This window comes from Dysidea avara, chromosome 11 (genome assembly GCF_963678975.1).
Source record: "Dysidea avara chromosome 11, odDysAvar1.4, whole genome shotgun sequence".
NCBI classification, from domain to species: domain Eukaryota; kingdom Metazoa; phylum Porifera; class Demospongiae; order Dictyoceratida; family Dysideidae; genus Dysidea; species Dysidea avara.
The window spans coordinates 197,024-216,588 of NC_089282.1; the positions used below are offsets into that span (position 1 = coordinate 197,024).

Sequence of the window (19,565 nt, forward strand, 5' to 3'; positions counted from 1 at the left end):
AAGTAGAGGATGAATATAGAGATTACAGATCCTAGCTGTTGTGGCTCCTCTGGCACATACATGTTGCAGGGGATCAAGTCACCACCACATACGGGATTTTTTTTTCTGCATTCTTCAACATTTCAGTTACATGTTTATGACTCCCTGTATTGACAGGCTTTAGCCTTCTCACAGTCCCTAGAGGGATATACTAGTAACAGGCTAGCCTAATAGTTGGGAATCTGTTGGGTATATCAATGACATTACAGATATACACATTTTTCTCATATCATAGAAGGCACATCTCACAAACTAGAGAAGCAAGGTAGGTTGTTGGTGCTGCACCTTCATATACAGCGGGACTTTTCTCTAGTCTCACGACTTCCAGTTCACCTCTAGGTTAAGTGATCTTAACAATCTCTGTACAATAAGACCACTCTAAATAATGTTTCCCATCCACCACCCACATCAGCTATCATTCCAGTAAGACATCTTGTAACAGTGTTAGCTTGTACAACTTAAAAGCATGTTTTTTTTGCTAGGCAATAGATAAGTTGCCAATCTTATAATGGACTGCCCACATGCAAATTATGCTTGAGTCCAGGATGGGAAACAGAGAATATATCCTAATAATTTTGGTAAGATCTGATGGAAACACAATTACATCACTTGTTAACATTATGGAGCTACACCAAATATGGTTATACCTCACATGTACAAGGACTTGTAGCGACCTTGTTCACAATCAGTCAAAAGTGTCCTTATAGCTACCATAACATCTTGTGAAAGTCAGAATGACTATTAAGAGTTAATTCTTGATATAATTATACAGATAAACAATAAACAAACAGAAGACTATACTAACTCAAAACATTAGAATACACTAAAGTCCACACCCAATAAACAATTTTTAATAACATCAAAATAATTTCTAATTTAACACACACTCACGCAAAACGTTTTACAATAATTCGTGTACTTTACAAAAATAACTTCTATCACTATGACAACAGCAAACATATTTACAATTCTCTACACGACTTATCAAAAATAATAATATAATATATAATATATCTTGATAATAATCTTGTTCTACAAAATGGCCCAAATTATTAGATTATATTACATGGAGAAGTGTCATTGGTTCCTATTAGCAGTCCACCAGTGGTTGCCAAGACAACAACAGTAATCACTATGGAAACTAAACCAATTACGCTTCAGCAATGACAAAACACACATACAACACACATGAGGGAAAAAGCAAGGAAAAATAGACGACAACTTGACTCTCATTAGAACACAATTACTAGTGCAAGGACAAAATATGACTACTGCAACCTGTTGAACAAGGAGATCATGTTATCATAATGGTTATTTCTAATTAATACAACTTACCAAGTGGTGTGGATCATGTGAGCTCTACCTGTGTTAAAAGGACGAGGTGACGGTATTAATTGTGGGGGGAACAACTTGAGGAGGCAATAATTTTTTTTTGTTCTTTAGCTGAACTTTAAGTTTCTTAGTTAGTACTTCATACCCATTCATTGCTTGTATGGCGGACTGCGCAGACATGGGATTATCATAGCTGACAAAACCTGTAACAGAACAATGATGTGTGACAAGGTATACCACATACAACAATAACACACTAATAGGGGGGAAAGGAGATTTAGCGGAATGGTGGAAACAGCGGAATGGTAGAGTGTGGTAGAGCATCATAGACAATGGTAGCACGAAGACTCAATAACTGTTTGCTAGTACTGTTAACACAACGTAGCTAGCTAGAACTCACCAAAATTCTCTTGGAGCACCAATTTCTCCATTGTATAACTTGCAGCTTAGTTTAATTAGACATAATAATCTTTGAGCTTCTCTTAAACTGTACGTAGCTTCATCATCGATCTGTCACCTTGCAGCACACCGTATTCGAAACGCACATTACAATAAGCGCCTAGCCAAAGTACATTATTACACATAACCGTCTGTTAGAATGTTCTTTAAAGTTATCATGCCACTCTGTGTTGTAAACGTGCATGTCATCGTGGTCTTCTTTCAATCACGTGAGAATGTTGGCTAGGTGCTTATTGTAGCATGCCCTTCGAATACAGTGTGCTGCAAGGTAACAGATTAATGAGGCTATAGTTTAAGAGCAGATCAAGGATTATTTATTATGCCTAATGTTGTGGTTACGATGCTAAGATGCTAGTTTTACACTGCAGAAATTGGCATGCTCCAACTGATTGTGGTGAGTTCTAGCTAGCTACATTGTACTAGCTAACAGTTATTGAGTCTTCACGCTACTTATGTATAGTGCTCTTAGGCTGTCCATAATCTGGATCATTTAGCTGTTTCCGCCATTCCGCTAAATCTCCTTTCCGCTAGTAGGGCTGGGACGAGGCTTTGAATGTTTCGTGGGTTTGAAGGTTAAGTTAACTTTCAAATTATAAAAGTATCCTTTGGAGCTTCGTAATGTGCTCATAGTCTACGAAGGAATTACAAATAAACGTCGTTATCTTTATTGCAACTGCTTATTCATCTTGCGTGATTGATGTTCGTCTCTTCGTTACTGATCTTCGTGTGCCATGCCCACTTTAAAACCATTACAGTTTAGCTTGCTAATGTAGTTGTAGCCTTAAAACACCTTATAAAGTGATAGATAATGCATGGAACGTCCTTTTAGCCATTAGTTGGCGTGTGCATATGCACAATTGCAGTATAGCGGACACACCCATTTGCAGTCGATTGATCGTGTCATTCAATACTGCTGCTATTATGCACATTCCAAATGCTTACAAAATCATTAAATAAGATTAGAAAGATAAAACTTAAGAAGGATGTGCATAAATACAAGAAAACCTGTAACTTGAAAGCTAACACAGAAGATTCAAACGAACAATTTTTTAGCGAATGTTCCAAGGTAAATTACAATATTCGTCCCAGCCCTACACACTAGAAGCTCAGGCTATCATGGCAATACACATCCCCCCACCCTTCAAAAAAGAGAGAATAATTATACAACCAAATACTAAGAATAATACGAAATGCGGTTATAAATTATGTCATTAATAATGAATGAATAAATAAATAAATAATGTTTGAGAGAACTACGAGGCCTAGAGACATGAACTATGCGGGGATAGATTCGCCTGTGAATGAAGGCACAACCGTATAATAAGTACGCCTGTTCATGCTGATGAGTTAGTGTAATTCTATATAACGCCCGGCACCACACCCTTATTTAATTGCAGATTGCTCGAAGGAGAAATCAGGAGAAATCCGCAGAGAGGCCAGAGGCCACTTTACTGGTAAACAACAACATCACAAGTATGTTTAAATGTTTGTAACTGTGTATTTTGTGTGCAGGATATGCCCTCCAGGCATCATGCAGTGAACAACCAGCTGATGACCAGTTGGGATACCAGCTGATGACCAGTTGGGATACCAGCTGATGCGCTCATAAACAACCAGCTGGAACAACAAGGTAATGAGTAATGTAATACTTGTACTGGTGGTAGTTGTATTATACATCTTCATCCTTCATCTGGCTTGCTAGCGGCTGGAATTATTTTCCACTGGACTTATCTACTACTCTAATGCGAGTCTGTATAATAGCTAAACAAGAAGCCGATGCAGTGCTGCATATACAACAATGTGTAACTATCTCCTGTATGTTGTACATGGCTGTATGCATAATATTATAGAGTGTGATCACTGTGCCAATGCCACACCACTGATATACTGGCACATCACCTGTGGCCTCTAGTTACAACAGAGTCTGTTGTGCCATATTGGCTTGATTGGGATCAATTGTTAAATGTGACTTCACCATGTCCCTTGTTCTGCATAGCCTCATTTCACTGCTGAGTCATCTTGAGAGACACGTCACACCTACAATATATAGCTACTTTCAATATAGCTAACTTAACTTGGTTTTTGTGTAGGTTATGTTTTAGTATTGTGGTTTTCTGATGCCAGTTAAACTCCCTTGCCTGTGTATGTATGCATATGTATCATTTCCACCGGTACACACACACTGCTCTGAGTGTTTCCTATGGCACTGTTTATACTTGCACAATGGGTAGGTTGCAACGTTGGTGTATGTACTTGGTTGTATGTGACGCGGTCCTAGTAATTATACAACCAAGTACTAAGAATAATACGAAATGCGGTAAAATTACGTCATTAATAATGAATGAATAAATAATAATTAATAAATAATGTTTGAGAAAACTACGAGGCCTAGAGACATGAACTAAGCGGGGATAGATTCGCCTGTGAATGAAGGCACAACCGTATAATAAGTACGCCTGTTCGTGCTGACGACTTTACCATACGTGTAATTCTATATAACGCCGGGCACCACGCCCTTGTTAATTACAGATTGCTCGAACGAGAAGATTAGTAAACGTCTGCGGAGAGGCCAGGCGGGTAGTTGTATTATAGGTCTACATCTTCATCCTTCGTCTGGCTTGCTAGCGGCTGGAATTATTTTCATTATACCGGCACCTTCATCTGGCTTGCTGGCGGCTGGAATTATTTTCCACTCGGCTTAACTACTAGTCTACTGTGAGTCTGTAATAGCTAAACAAGAAGCCGATGTAGTGCTGCATATACAACAATGTGTAACTATCTCCTGTATGTTGTACATGGCTGTATGCATAATATTATAGGCTGTGATCACTGTGCCAATGCCACACCGCTGATATACAGGTACATCACCAGTGGCCTCTAGTTACAACAGAGTCTGTTGTGCCATATTGGCTTGATTGGGATCAATTGCTAATTGTGCCTTCACCATATCCCTTATTCTGCATAGCCTCACTTCACTGCTGAGTCATCTTCAGAGACACGTCACACCTACAATATATAGTTACTTTCAATATAGCTAACTTAACTTGGTTTTTGTGTAGGTTGTGTTTTAGTATTGTGGTTTTCTGATGCCAGTTAAACTCCCTTGCCTGTGTACGTATGCATATGTATCATTACCACAGGTACACGCACACTGCTCTGAGTGTTTCCTATGGCACTGTTTATACTTGCCCAATGGGTAGGTTGTAACGTTGGTGTATGTACTTGGTTGTATGTGACACGGTCCTAGTAATAATAATAATAATCAGTATATCCAATAGACCTTAACATATTTGAGAGCAGGCACTAAATCTTCGATCAGAAAGTGATAGAGCACAGCAAGGTATATCAGTAACATAACTTCCATAACTAACTTGTAGTCACTTCTTATGTTGTATGCATTGTGAAGAAGAGATGGGAGATGAGCAATGAGGTATGTGTCCCTCTATTTTCGGATAGTTTGGAAGTACAGATGGGGCTTATTGAGAGTGACAGATACTGATATTCCTGGTGTGTATATGCATGGAGTGAACTGAATCTCATACAAACAAGGTGATGGCTAGCTTGTTGCAGTGCACCAACCACAGGGAAAAAGCCTGTTTTGTTTGAAACGTGCAATTCTTCATGTCTGTGAATATGGAGCTCTATTGTGAGATGTAGCTACTCATAGCAAGGCTTATACTGGGTGTCAGATGATCAAGTTATTATATAATGAATCAATAACTAAGACAATCTTTTAATTCTATCCTAAAAGGCCATTTGCAATTCTGCTATGCCAAATTATCAAAGTGGATTTACAGTGAAATTAAATCAAGTGATGAGGAAATTTTTATCTATAGTAATATCTTGATTCCAGTGACAGATGGTTCTAAGGCATGAGTATGGCTACATCAGTCGGATTGTTGATTTGTTTTAAGCTGGATGACTCAGTATTCACTCAGTATTCAAACTATGGCTAGTTCATTAGTATGCCAAAGCCAGATGATACCAGGCCCTAGCATAACTAATTAATGTGTCAGTACAGATAATTAAAATGACATATTGGATGTCAGCATACCGATATTTACATAACCAACGGAAGGATGTACATTAATCACCTAGTATTGGGACTTGTCAGTGTTTGGTATGGTGTTAGTTTTGCTAACAGTTTGTTAAACCAAGACTAAATAATAACAAAGGTGTACTCTTTTAGAAAATAACAATGAATCTTCCTATTACTTATCACTCAGTTCCTTTTGAATGTAAAGCAACAGCATTGGTAATGTTGATATATTTAAAATACAGAGTTGTGTCCTGTACAATACGAAATACATTATGTCTCAATTAAATACTGGATCTGAGCAGAAGGGATGTACAGAACAACTACAAACTTGGAATAAACCTAGGAGACTAGATACTGAATATTACTGGCAAGAGATGAAGTACAGGTAATCAAAAGCTCAGAGAATTAATGGATGGCATTACTGTCGTCCCAACAAAGCAAGAAGCTTGACAGAAAATTTGCTTACGTAGCATTCACCTAAGCTGCTGCTGCCGCCACCGCTAATTATGCTGTTTGTGTTGCAGAAACTACCTTTGACAGAAAGAAGATAACTCAGACAAACTCACTGCTAGAATAGCATGAATCTTTGTGTTTTAAGGAGATATACTTTGTTTTGCAGAAGCACTTAGGGTTTTAGGTGAAAACACCAAACTACTTTTTCACACATATAACCTCATCATACCGATCATGTACGTATTCATAAACAGTGTCTGAAGATGTTTTACTGTAACTTTTGCTATACACCTTATAGTATGTTCACGTTGAGCTGTATCCTAAAAAACAGCTAAAAATTAAAAGTGGATTTTTTCTCAACAGAGTTAACATTTCAGCCAACCAGATGATTATTGGTAACAGCAAAGGTGTCAACAACAGATATGTACAGTTTGGCTCCATTACAAGTTCGGGAAAGGGCTGTAATGGGACACTGTACTTATATGGCTTCCCCATAGGAAATGTATTGTGAAAACTTTGATTGGCCGTAAATATTATGTCAAACCTTTGAACAAAATGATTTCAAAATATTTTTAGCGGATCAAGCAGTACTACAAATCAGCCAAAATTTCAAGATCATGTGTAATTGCATCCATGAGTTATTAAATGTTTTTGAGGATTCAGCTCAACGTGAACGTACTATAGATAAAGAAACGATACAGATCAGGATGATCCTTTTAATAGTTATACCACGGCTGCGAGGGATTTTGCTGATATATACACCCAAAGCCCGAGGGCTGCGGGTGTATATGCCAGCAAAATCCCAAGCAGCCGTGGTATAAGTAATATATATCACTTGGGGCGCACTCACCTAATAGGTGAAAGAACTAATGAGAACTCATCCCATTTATTTTATACAGTAGCATCTGAAAATCAATCGTGGTTTTAAAAGCGCGGGCTAATAGCCATCAAAACGTTGTCCATACGTTAAAACGTCATTAATACGTTACTATGCTTCAACACGCTATGTTAGAAAACTTGCGATTGTGGGATTGAGTTTATATTGTTATCATTTTTGTACTAAGTTAAGCCAACTAACTTCGCTATTGGGACAGTAAGTAAGTTACTATATTAAGTTAAGTACTTAGGACTGTAAGTTACTAACCTATTTCAGCGTAGCAGTAGTAGTTTTTCCATTCTGTGGTCTGTTCAAAGGCTGATACGCGGTGGGTAGAAATACGCATCCACGATCGCCCAAACAATTATTTTGTGCCTTCATTATCCTTTACTAACAACCAACTAGTCCATCTTAAAGAATATACTCAGTTTAGTAACCACTACAAAATCGAGTCCCACAATGCAAAGCTCTATGTTGCTCAATATAGTGAGTCAAAGCGTATCGTTTCTTTGAACTGGCTGGGCATCAAAGTCGTTGGCAAACCGCTTTCCCATGATATTGCCCGGGAAATATGCAAGTTAAGCACCGAGCGGCACCTTCAAATACCCACGCTAAAGTGGTATATGTACATGATACTATACAATTGTGTGCATTGGAAATGCAAAACTTTAATAAAACCCCTTGAAAATAGCATTTTCAGTCAATCTTGTTTACTTCCAGACTGAGAAAACAATTTGTTTCATGTGGTATTTTAATGGGCTATCATGTTGCAGCTGCAGGCTTTGTACTGGTCTAATACTAGATCCAGCCTTTAAACTAATAGGATATTGATTGTTTTCCATGTAAACATATAGTTTTATTGACAACCTTCAAAAATAGGGTTCCAAAGGACTTTTAACTTGCCACCCCTTCTAAAATCTAATAAACGTACAAACCCCATAAGAATTTATCAAAAAGTGATTGGTTTTGTGGTTTAGGTGCTGAACTACCAGTAGTAGTAGTAGTGAACTAATGATAATCGTGATATGTGATATATCAATAATAATAAATTGTGGTGATACGATACTGGATATAGGAGTTGTTTCCAGCTGCTAGCAACTAATTACAACCAGCTGTTCACAGTTTACGTAAGCAAGGCTGGTAAGCTTAGGCCAGACACCTTTCTAAGTTCTCAAAATCATCAAATATTGTTGGAAATTGGCTGATGGTCAGCAATCTCTGCAATAGTACAATGCTTATATACAATGATAGAGACGGGTTTAACAAGAAGGCGTGGCACTATATTACACCATTTTTGCATAACACAATCTGGATTTGTGTAGGGCAAAAAAGATCGGGAAAATCAATGTAGGCCAACCTTTTTTGAAGTATTTCTGAGCACTGCAATACTGCATAAAGTAATCACTACCCGAAATACAAGCCTTGTATAGTCATACTTTATCAATACTTGGGATTGCTGAAAAAGAATAATGGAGTGACTTTTCTGTACAGCTGGTTAATGAGTGTAAAATTTTTTAAATACCTCCTAAAAGCATCTGAAAGATAACTTATTTACCATGCCTGAGTTTACTAATGGTTTTAGTCCTCAAACTACTCGTTTTTATCGTTGCTTAATTGATAAGTTCCAGTTGACATAACATTTCTTTCGCCCTACAAAAAAGGCTGGTAATTTGCACATACGGGGTATTTCTATGACCACACCTTTTCGTTAAACACATCTATACTACACCTGTGGCAAAGGTCAAAAGCACTGCACTGTGGTATATAACTGATATACCATGGCAAACTGGTATCTATATATATAAAGCTGAAAAACCGTCCGTCCGTCTGTCTACATTCCATTCGGGTCAGTCAGCTATCTTGCTAACCACCGCACGTATCAAAGGGGTTTGTTTGCTCCACGAAGTACTCATCATCTAGCTTCACCAAGTTTGTTTAAAGACGTTTCTACCTGCTGCCGTTTGCCGTCTACAGCGCATTGAATGTAGGACTGGAGAGCAAGTCACTGGAATTTTTGTACAAACCGCATGGTGAACCGCAAGTAAATACCTAAGCTATTCAACTTATGCATGCCTTTATAACTACCTTTAATTCACCTACAACCACAAGGATTCAATAGTTTAGCAGGGAGGCTGTGTGCCTCATAATCGTGAGGTAGTGGGATCGAGACTCGCATGTGTTGCACATCTTTTTTTTCGTCCAGTGAACCTTTTTAGTACAGCATTTTACACGTGACGCCTGCACGTGAATTCAAATCTTTTCAGTGCTAAAGTGTCAAGATGCCAAAGCTAAAAAGACAGTCTTCTTATCGCGCTTCTCAAGCAAAGCGACATAAACAGATTCAAAGACAAGATCCAGATAAGCAACAACAGGAAAGGGGTAGAAAGCGCGAATTATATCAGCTGGGTGCCAGTGTTTCCCGTGAAGTAACAGCAGAAACAGGAGAAGATGAAGTAGAGAGAAGGCGACAACGTGATGCTGAAGCCCATCGCCTTGCCCGTGAAGAACAACAAAGGGACACAACTGCCTGAAGCCTGGATCGACAAGACCCAGTAACAAGACATATAGAACAGCAGCAGAATACAGTTGCAAGATGGCAGACGCGTGCTGATCCATCCGTAAGGGAACAAGAACAGCAACAGAACAGTTATCCGTCAACTCGCCACACAGTACAGAGCTCAGGAGCAGCAGATGAACAACACACGTCGACAACAGGTAAGTGCCAGTAGACTACCTAGCTTAATGGCCATTAATTATCAGCCAGACACCTTCTACAACACAACTGATATAGGCACACTTAGTGTAGTGTTCACATTGCGGGGCATTGAAATTTCCTGGGGAGACTGAGTCATTTTGTTGTTCTAAAGGTAATGTCCAACTGGAGCCATTCCCTCAACCACAGCCTTTCTTGCAACACCTGTATGAAGGTACAGACAGTGATAGCAAACATTTCCTGACAAACATACGTAAATATAATTCCGCATTTCAAATGACCAGCTTTGGTTGTAATGAGGTGACAATTTGTGGCTTTAATCCCTCCTTTAAAATACAGGGTCAGGTATATCATCGGATTGGTAGCATTGTTCCATCAATGGGTGAGTCTCCAAAATTTTGTCAGGTTTATTTCATTGACAATCAGGAGTCACAGGTGGCCACTAGGTGTCAAATAGTTGGTGGTTTAAGGCCAGACATTGTCAGCAATATCAACCAGCTATTGCATAATGACAATCACTATGTGAAAGTGGCTAAGGACTTATTTGACCAACATGATGTCCCAACAAACATCAGGGTTGAATGAAACAAAGAGACCTACAGATGAGCACCCCAGGAGGTACAATAGTCCCATGTGTGATGAGGTGGGTGTGTTGATGCCTAATAAAAATGCAAACAACAAGGACATAGTGTTGCATTATAGGGATGGTGGTTTGCATCATATTTTGGAATTGCACAGAAGCTATGATCCATTGCAGTACCCACTGATTTTCTCTCATGGTACTGATGGGTGGCATATCAATCTTAAACTAGCTAACAATAAAAAATTGACAGCCCTGGTATATTACCACTACCACATCATGGTAAGGCAAAATGTGTCTGTGTTGCTTAGGGCCAAGCGACTGTTCCAACAGTTCTTGGTAGATGCATACTGCAAAATTGAAACAGAACGGTTGCAATTTCTTAGGCGTGAGCAAAAAGCATTTCGTGCTGACTGCTATCAGGATCTCCGAGATGCAATTGTTGATGGAGACGGGGACCCTAACAATGTAGGCCGTAGAATTATCCTGCCATCAACATTTACAGGTGGGCCACGTTATATGCATGAATGTCAACAGGATGCCATGACTTATGTTAGGAAATATGGCCACCCCGATTTGATTATTACAATGACATGCAATCCCAACTGGCCAGAAATTAAAAACAATCTGTTGCCAGGTCAAAAGCCCCAGGATCGTCCAGAATTAGTGGCTCGAGTCTTTAGGCTCAAACTTAAGAAAATGCTAGAGATGTTAAAAGCAGAAATGATTTTTGGAAAACCACAGGCTTCGCTTTACTCAGTGGAATGGCAAAAGCGTGGCTTACCACATGCTCACATCTTGGTGTGGTTGATTCCAGAACACAAGATACACCAGATAAAATAGATGATATTGTTTGTGCTGAAATACCTGATGCCCTGAACTGCACCAGATTGCGATGTCCAACATGGTACATGGACCCTGTGGGAGCATCAATCCATTGTCTCCTTGCATGGAACATGGCCAGTGCAGTAAGAAGTACCCCAAACCATTGATATCTGAGACCCAACTAGGTACTGATAGCTACCCATTGTACAGGAGGAGAAGCCCTGAAGATGGTGGCCAGGTGAGTACCATCATCATTAATGTGAGAAGCTCTCAGGTAACTGAGGAAATTGACAACAGGTGGATAGTGCCTTACAACAAGTTTTTGTTGCGAGCCTTAAACTGCCACTGCAATGTTGAACTGCACGTCCATCAGTTCCATCAAGTATGTACTGAAGTACATACACAAGGGCTGTGATCAGGCAACCTTTGCACTACATTCAGACCAGGTGGACGAGATCTCTGAGTATCAGAATGCTCGATACATCAGCAGCAATGAAGCAGCCTGGAGGATACTGGAGTTCCCGATCCATGAGAGATTTCCTCCTGTTCAACAACTAGCTGTGCACTTGGAGAATGGTCAGCGAGTTTATTTCACTGAGGACACTGCAAGGGATCAAGCTTCAGGGGCCCCTCCGAAGACTACCTTCACAGAATTCTTTGCTTTATGTCAGGTAGACAACTTTGCCAAGACACTATTGTATGTTGATGTTCCTGAATATTACACGTGGAGCAACAAGTCTTGAAGAGGAGGAAACAAGGAACACAGGTTGCTGGGTACCCTGGTGTTAAGCAAGCTCAAGCCTTGGGTAGGGTCTACACCATCAGCCCACGTCAAGGAGAGTGCTTTTATCTCCACTTACTTTTACATAATGTTAACGGTCCTCAGTCATTTGCTGCTCGGAGGACTGTTAATGGTGATCTGTGCAGTTCCTTCCGTGAGACATGCCTCAAGTTGGGACTGCTCGAAGATGACAATCAGTACCACTTAGCTATGGAGGAGGCAAGTGTGATAAGAAAACCGTCTCTTTAGCTTTGGCATCTTGACACTTCAGCACTCAAAGATTTGAATTCACATGCAGGCATCATGTGTAAAAACCTGTTTGTTTGTGGTTTTGACAGGAATGTAGCTCAAGCTTTCCTCTACACCAACATCTTCAACAAATTGTAGAGAACGAAAGGAAGCACGTAGCGGTTTGTAACAACAAACTTGGAGTTGCCAGATGATGAGCGCTTAATTTCGTTAAAGTCCCATATCGATACGTACTTTGGTTGTTGAGTTACGGGCATTGGAGAGACAGACAGACAGACAGATAGACAGCTTTATATATATAGATTTGCAAGCTATTAAATTTTGTTATCACCAGATAGAGGAAGCTTATGCATGTGCAATGGCGGCCAAACAAAATTGATACCGCCTTCAGAACAAGAGTTATAATAAATAATGAAATTTTAATCTAGATTACTTTCATAGGCCACTGTACATTTATTTTACGCATAATATTTTACGGAAAATTAATATGTATGGGTTAATTTGACATGAGTTTAGATATGTTACTCAGTGGATTACTAACGAGATTAGTAACTTCATTACTCATAGTAATAATATTATGTAATATTAGATTCATTACAGTAACTTCATTACTTAGGTAACGCGTTACATTTGTAAGATTACGTCACAGACACAAAATGGCCGCTGTAGTGTGGGGGGAAATACGTAAAATTTGTATGGGCAACTATGGGAAGAAAATTTTCGAATGGCAATATCTCAGCTAAGAAGGAAGATATCAAACTCTAACTAGCAGTATGACTATAAGACATTACGATAAGTGTGTAAAAGTGATTTTCGGTTGAGTTTCAAAACAACGCTAGATTCCTATTCTTTCAGCTAATTTATAACCATACCTGCTGGTTAGAGCTCGATATCTTCCATCTTAGCTGAGATATTGCCATTCAAAAATTTTCTTCACATAGTCGCCCATACAAATTTTACGAACATTACCACACTACAGCGGCCATTTTATGTCTGTGACGTAATTTCAGATAAGGCTCAATGACAACCAGGAATCACAGGTGTCAAATAGTTGGTGGTTTGAGGTCAGACATTAACCAGCTATTGCATAATGACAACCATTACTCTTTTAAAGTGGCTAAGGAATATACCAGTTATAAGGGACAAGACATTCTCCTTGACCGCGCACCCTTGGTAGTCATGTGTATATTTCAGTCATATCCCTCGTAAGTGTGTTATAAGTATACAATATAACATTGGAATTTAAATAAGTCTTGTAATCTGTACATGCAATCAAAAAGTGTACTAAAACATTGTTTACTGAATACTCAGGGCTCAACCCAAAATATTAAGCTGGGGGGCAAAGTAAGCTGCTTCGGATTCTAGGGGGTCTGCTGGCATGCTCCCCCAGGAAAATTTTGAAAATTTAGGTGTAAATCTACTCAATTTTGGTGAAATTTTACTGTGATGCCATTGAATATTGACCATTGGATTATACAACTTTGGGATCAATTAAACCTTTCCTTTTCTCAAGGCTTTAGGTATAAACCTAGGGGGGAGGGGCAATAGCTAACCCAGCCTGAGCCCCCCCCCCCCAGATTAACCGGATACTGTAAAAACACTTGTACTTCAAGCGCTTTGTTTATTCGCATTACTAATTCATTACAGAATATCAATTATGAACAAGCATATCGTGTCCAGCCTCTGCCAAGTACTATGATTATCAGGTCTATTACATATATCATGATATAAACAATTCTATTGTGGCATCACTAACTAGTTTATTTGGCCCTCAGCCTTCGAAATTGAAAGTGACTGCTCTATTAGAGTATTTTAACAGAGCTTTGTATATAAATGTATGGACTTCAGTTATCTGAACAATCCACTTAACTGAGAACAAAGGGGTTTGGTCCACTGTAGTGAATACACAGTGTTACTTAGGAATGTTACAAACAAGTAGTAGTTAAACAAGTGACCTGTTATACTGGTATGGGCTAAAAGAAAAAAGAAAATTTCACTTCAGGTGACAATTCCCCTTCTTCACCCTTAAAGCCACACAAAACACATGCAATGAAGAGAATATTGATATTCATTGAACAGGTTGCTGTATTTGGCGGATCACGGATCGACGGATCACGTATAACACATTCCACTGCTCATTGGAGTGTGTTGTAGTCTACTTGGTATAATAATCATTTTACTAATGATGACAAAATGCTGCACACTTTACTTCATCACCAAAATTCCCACGCACCATTCCAGATTTACGGATTTAGCTATGGCCGTTTACAGTCTTACGTTCCAGATATGTATATAGTTTGCTTTTTAAATTAACATGAGCACACAAAAATAAAGAACAAAGTGAGTCCTGTATAAAAGAACAAAGTGAGTCCTGTTTCTGCCTGAACCAGCTGTCAAGACTGGTCTACCAAAGGAGCCTGCAGAAGAGCTAGTGACCCTATCACACATCGGATGGCAGAACGTAACAAAGAGAAAGATAAGCAGCATTGAAGCCATCCCATCACAGCAGCATAAGGTTCAGAGCATTTTTCACTGAGCAAGGAAGCTAAACGAAAGCACAGACCTCATTGGCCATCACTCCGGTACGTCTATATAGTCCGCTATCTGGAGCTGCACGTGTACATCCTTAGCCATGGATAGGCAGGTGTTTGAGGAGACTATGGATTTTATCCACTTATAAGTAAGTTAACTTGGCAAGCTGATTAGCTATTGACGATCTTCTTTATTGAAACGAAGATTCTGAACAGGAAAGCAGGTCGATTCAGTGGTCTGATGGCCAGGGCACACTCTCTCCTTTCATGAAAATGATCATAGGATTACAGCTGCAGCATGGGCTACAGCTAGCTGCCAATGAGCAGTAGAGTATGTTCATCACATGATCCGTAATCCGTCGATCCGCCAAATACAGCAACCCTCGTTGAACTTGTAATTTGAATGCCAACATTATACAGAACAAAATGACAAAGTTTCACAAATATAAGGTTCCTTAAGCTACAATAGTTTAATACAGGGGTGTAAAGAAGATATCCTAGAAGTTGTGAACTATATAGATTTTAGTCATGTTTGTAATCTACAAGTTGTACTGTGGCACTGCTCAAGCAGTGTTGCTACTCAAGATCAGTCACCCTGTTGTTATCTTCATGAGAGGCAGTGTCACTACTCAAGATCAGTAACCTTGTTGTTATCTTAAGCAATCAAGTGAGCTAATAGCAATTCTTGTCGATCAAGAACAAGTTTCAACAGAAATCAGGTGAAACAGTTCTAACTACTTCACTGTTAATATCTGTGGCTTTTGTTACCCAAACAGTTATCACTGCCACTATACTCATCATCTGTAGCCCTCTAAAGGTTTTAGCACTAATGATCTTTACTAATACAATACATCCCATACAGCCTAATGTCTAATACTCGTAGTATACATACTGAGCTATACACTTTATACTCACCAAAACATTTACTCTGTTTTGTGTTCCGATCAACGTAGACCTTAGCACTGATAATATTGCCAAAGGGTAGAAATAATGACATTAACATGTCATCTGTAACTTCTTGAGGAAGATGGTAGATGAACAAGTTACAGCCTTCTGGACCTATGTAGGAAGTTATTCAGTGATTGTTTACTGTAGGAATTTATTAATATTCAGTGAACCTGGGGGGCAGAAACTAAGGTAACAGATGAGATGGTGCTGCTAAAATTTTGTGATTATCGAAAAGCTAACATGTAGCCACATTGAAGCAAGCAAGTAAATTCACATGTGAAATATGTTAGTCTCATCATTGGGGACTCCAGAGAGGCCACCACATCCTGTTACAATCTACAGGGATAATGGGTCCTTAGTATTACTATGTGGCTAGTCTGCTCCAAAACTACAACTTGTAGAACACAAAGTCCTCACAAAAGCACACATCTATTTTTTTTTAAATCTGTAGCTAGTCTCTTACAACTACTTCTAAAGTGTTAATGATAATTTTATATGTTCAAACTTTTAACGTTTTTATTCATGGATTAGTAAACTACACAGAACTGATTGTTAGTTGTGTAGAACAAATCTTAACTACTTTGGAACTCTACTTTGGAACTCTACCCGGAGCCCTACAATGTTATTTACATAGTGCAGTACAACCACACACCACACACAGCACAGTGGAATCTCTCTTAACAAACTCTCCAAATTAAGGACACAATAGAAAATACCTCCATAACAAGGACAAAAATTTTGGTCCCAACAGGTCTGCTTAAAATATTTTTACCCTCTAAAAATCTTATATTAGAGCAAAAAATGCTGGGTCCCAAACTGTCCGCAACAGAGAGGTTCCACTGTAAATACAAGAGCGTGCAAACACGCACATGTACACACACACACTAACACACAGTACATACAAGAGTACACACTAACTCAAACCTAACTCTAACCCACACTACACACACACATTACATACACACTACACACACACATTACATATACACTACACACACACACACATTACATACACACTACACACCTTCTTTTTGAGGTATCTGCTGTGCTAGTTGTTGTCCAGCTGCAATTTGTGGTACTCCAAACATGTATCCACCAGGGGAGAAGGTAGCTGCAGCAGCTGCTGTTCCATTATATTGCTGAGGTATTGTCGGGGAGTAAGATGCTGCTGCTGATAATGGATCAGTATAAGTGCCCCCTAGGGTAGAGTTGAGTGAACTATTGAGAGATGAGCCCAAACTGAGATTGCCTATATTTGGTAGGCTGAGACCTGTAGGGGTCACATGACACAATGTAACTGGGCAGATGGATATCTTCAAGAAATCAATTTTTTTTTGTCCTTTTTAAAATGTTATCATTCACAAAATTCAGACATTTTGCTACCATCACAACTCCCCACATTACCTCAAACGTAGTTTTCATAAACTGTCTTCATTTGTGGACATATAGTCCTTCAAATAATAACAGAGTAGTTGTTTGGTAAACCCCTCAATTCATAATAATGGACACTTGGGACCAGAATACTTCTACAATAAATTCTTTCTGATGTAAAAAATTAATGTAGCCAGATCATATCCTTAATATCATCTATATCTTTATTTTGTAAAGAGTTCATCAAGAGAGGTGTCCCCTAATTTACTGTACTCATTTGAGGCTATAGTGCAGCAATTTGAGGTAACTGAATCATGTAAACTGCTTATTCAGCTTTTAAAAAACCTGACAACATTGTGACCTTACTACACAGTGACCTTATAAAACAGGTCTCTCCTGATAAAACCATCCCATAAATATTAACATGGCTCATATATATAGCACATGCATCTAGTCCTTCAGTTCGTTTTATTTCATCACATTTTTACAAATTTCTGTCTCTACACAACACCACAACAAATCACTATTTACAACTGTACAATGTCCATACTCCATACCACCAGTAGTACACTTAGTACATACTTTATACTCCATATTACTAAATACAAACCCGTATTTGAGGGGATAGAAAACTTTGTGAAGTTCAAAATTTTAGTAAAGACTTGAATGTGTTGTACCATGTGGTGTAGAGTTTGCAGACACAATACTAAATCGTATGAAATTCTAAACCACTTGAATATTTTAGTAGTTTAAACAGTTAGGAACTTGGTCACATGCTCTTATAGTTACACATTGCAACCAGTGATGTAACATTAACCATAAACAAGTACATACTCAATATCACATACTCCATACCACATACCAGGTGAGGGTAATCCCCCAGTACTACCACTACTTGGTGATAATGATGAACCAGCATGTGTTGGGGAGGTGGGGCTGAGTAGGCTACCAGGTTGACCACCATTATAACTGTTGTGCATTCCAAGACCATGCGCAGCTGCTGCCATCTGTAACTATAGCAACAACATGATATCCATCAGTTATACACCAGGTGAACATTAGAAATAATGGACAAAATAGGCCAATCGCCAACCAATATTTCTAACACTGCAGCAAAAGAAACTATGACAAATTCCCACACACCTGGGGACAATTATAATAATATTTATCTCAGAGTTTTTTTTGGTAAGGACTATAATAAATTGGGAACAAATTTAGGTGACAATATTCTATGTCCTAAGGTTATAATTAATCACTTACAGTATCAGCATAAGACAGGTCAATACCCTGTAACAGAACAAAGTGTCAATACGTTATAGTAATACTATCAATACTGACCTGGGAATAGAAATATGGGTTATAGACATGCGCAGCTCCTAATGCTAACGGGTTCATCTGCATCATCTGTTGCATAGCCTTCTGCATGCGACGAGCTTGTCTCTCCCGTTCTGTGTCAGCATATTTCACTACCAGCGGAGCACTAGCACCCTATTACATATTATAATAACAATTACTAGATGTTAATTACCCTTACTGGCATAATACGAGAGCCGTGCATCTTATTAATAGCTGCCTGTGCCATATTACGACTAGGTAGTTTGACAAATGCACATCCTAAAGTAACAATGTATTATTTGGTATAAAATAACACAGTAGCAACCTTTGCTGGTGGTGTCATGGTTACGTAATACAGTGACCTCCTCAACTGGTCCAAACTCTTGGAACATGTCCTTAAGATCCTGATCATTACATGTTTTGCTCAACATTCCCACAAAGATCTTCCGTAACTCTTCTATTATTTCACCACGACAATGACACACCTACCAACATCACCACATTACGTTACCTGAACGTTGATCAGTCCCAGCTGGCTTTACTTGCATAGGTCTTGACATCTATCACGTGACCATTAACAACTGGACGAGCAGGTAATACTTACCCCAGGAAGTGTTCTCTCATTGTGTAAATCATTCATTGCGGTCTCTGCACTGTCCTTAGTGCAGAATGTTACAAACGCGCATCCTAACGTGATAATTGAGTGTCTGAGTTATCACGAGCGGAAATTACTCACACGTGGCGTTAACTCACCTTTATGAGTCCCCTGAACTTTGTCTCGTAAAATAGTTAGCTCGTAAATGGCGCCAAATGGTTCCAGGTAAGGTCGTAAGTCATCTTCTTGCATAGTTTTGGGTACCTGCCCCACGAACAGTTTAATGGCGTCCGGGTCTTTATCGGCTACTTGCAGCGCTTCGGGTGAAGGTGGCGCTTGAGAAGATTGCTGCTGTCCTCCTACCGACCCGAACTCCATAGGAGGCAACGCCGCCATTTTAATTATCCTACGATACTCGACAAACTTTCACATTTTTGT

General features: G+C 39.1%; 1 protein-coding gene across 1 annotated transcript; it reads right to left on the reverse strand.

The window, feature by feature from the left end:
* Nucleotides 1–883: 883 nt before the first annotated feature.
* On the reverse strand, nt 884–19,565 carry LOC136239323 (CUGBP Elav-like family member 3). Its single transcript, XM_066030057.1, has 12 exons — nt 19,286–19,565; nt 19,137–19,219; nt 19,044–19,092; nt 18,858–18,989; nt 18,732–18,811; nt 18,536–18,685; nt 18,458–18,484; nt 18,060–18,210; nt 16,851–17,096; nt 15,794–15,937; nt 1,375–1,574; nt 884–1,317 (listed from the first exon to the last, which is right to left on the reverse strand). The coding sequence occupies exons 1-11, from the start codon at nt 19,521–19,523 to the stop codon at nt 1,408–1,410; spliced, it is 1,467 nt and encodes a 488-aa protein (XP_065886129.1). The 5' UTR covers nt 19,524–19,565; the 3' UTR covers nt 884–1,317; nt 1,375–1,407.

Bases quoted from the DNA above. Each gene is read 5' to 3' on its own strand.
- LOC136239323 (XM_066030057.1), bottom strand. From the start codon at position 19,523: ATGGCGGCGTTGCCTCCTATGGAGTTCGGGTCGGTAGGAGGACAGCAG. The intron at 18,812-18,857 runs GTTGCTACTGTG...TTGTTACTTTAG, and splicing joins CCATGACACCACCAGCAAAG to GATGTGCATTTGTCAAACTA. The intron at 17,097-18,059 runs GTATGTGGTATG...TGACCCCTACAG, and splicing joins TGGGGGATTACCCTCACCTG to GTCTCAGCCTACCAAATATA.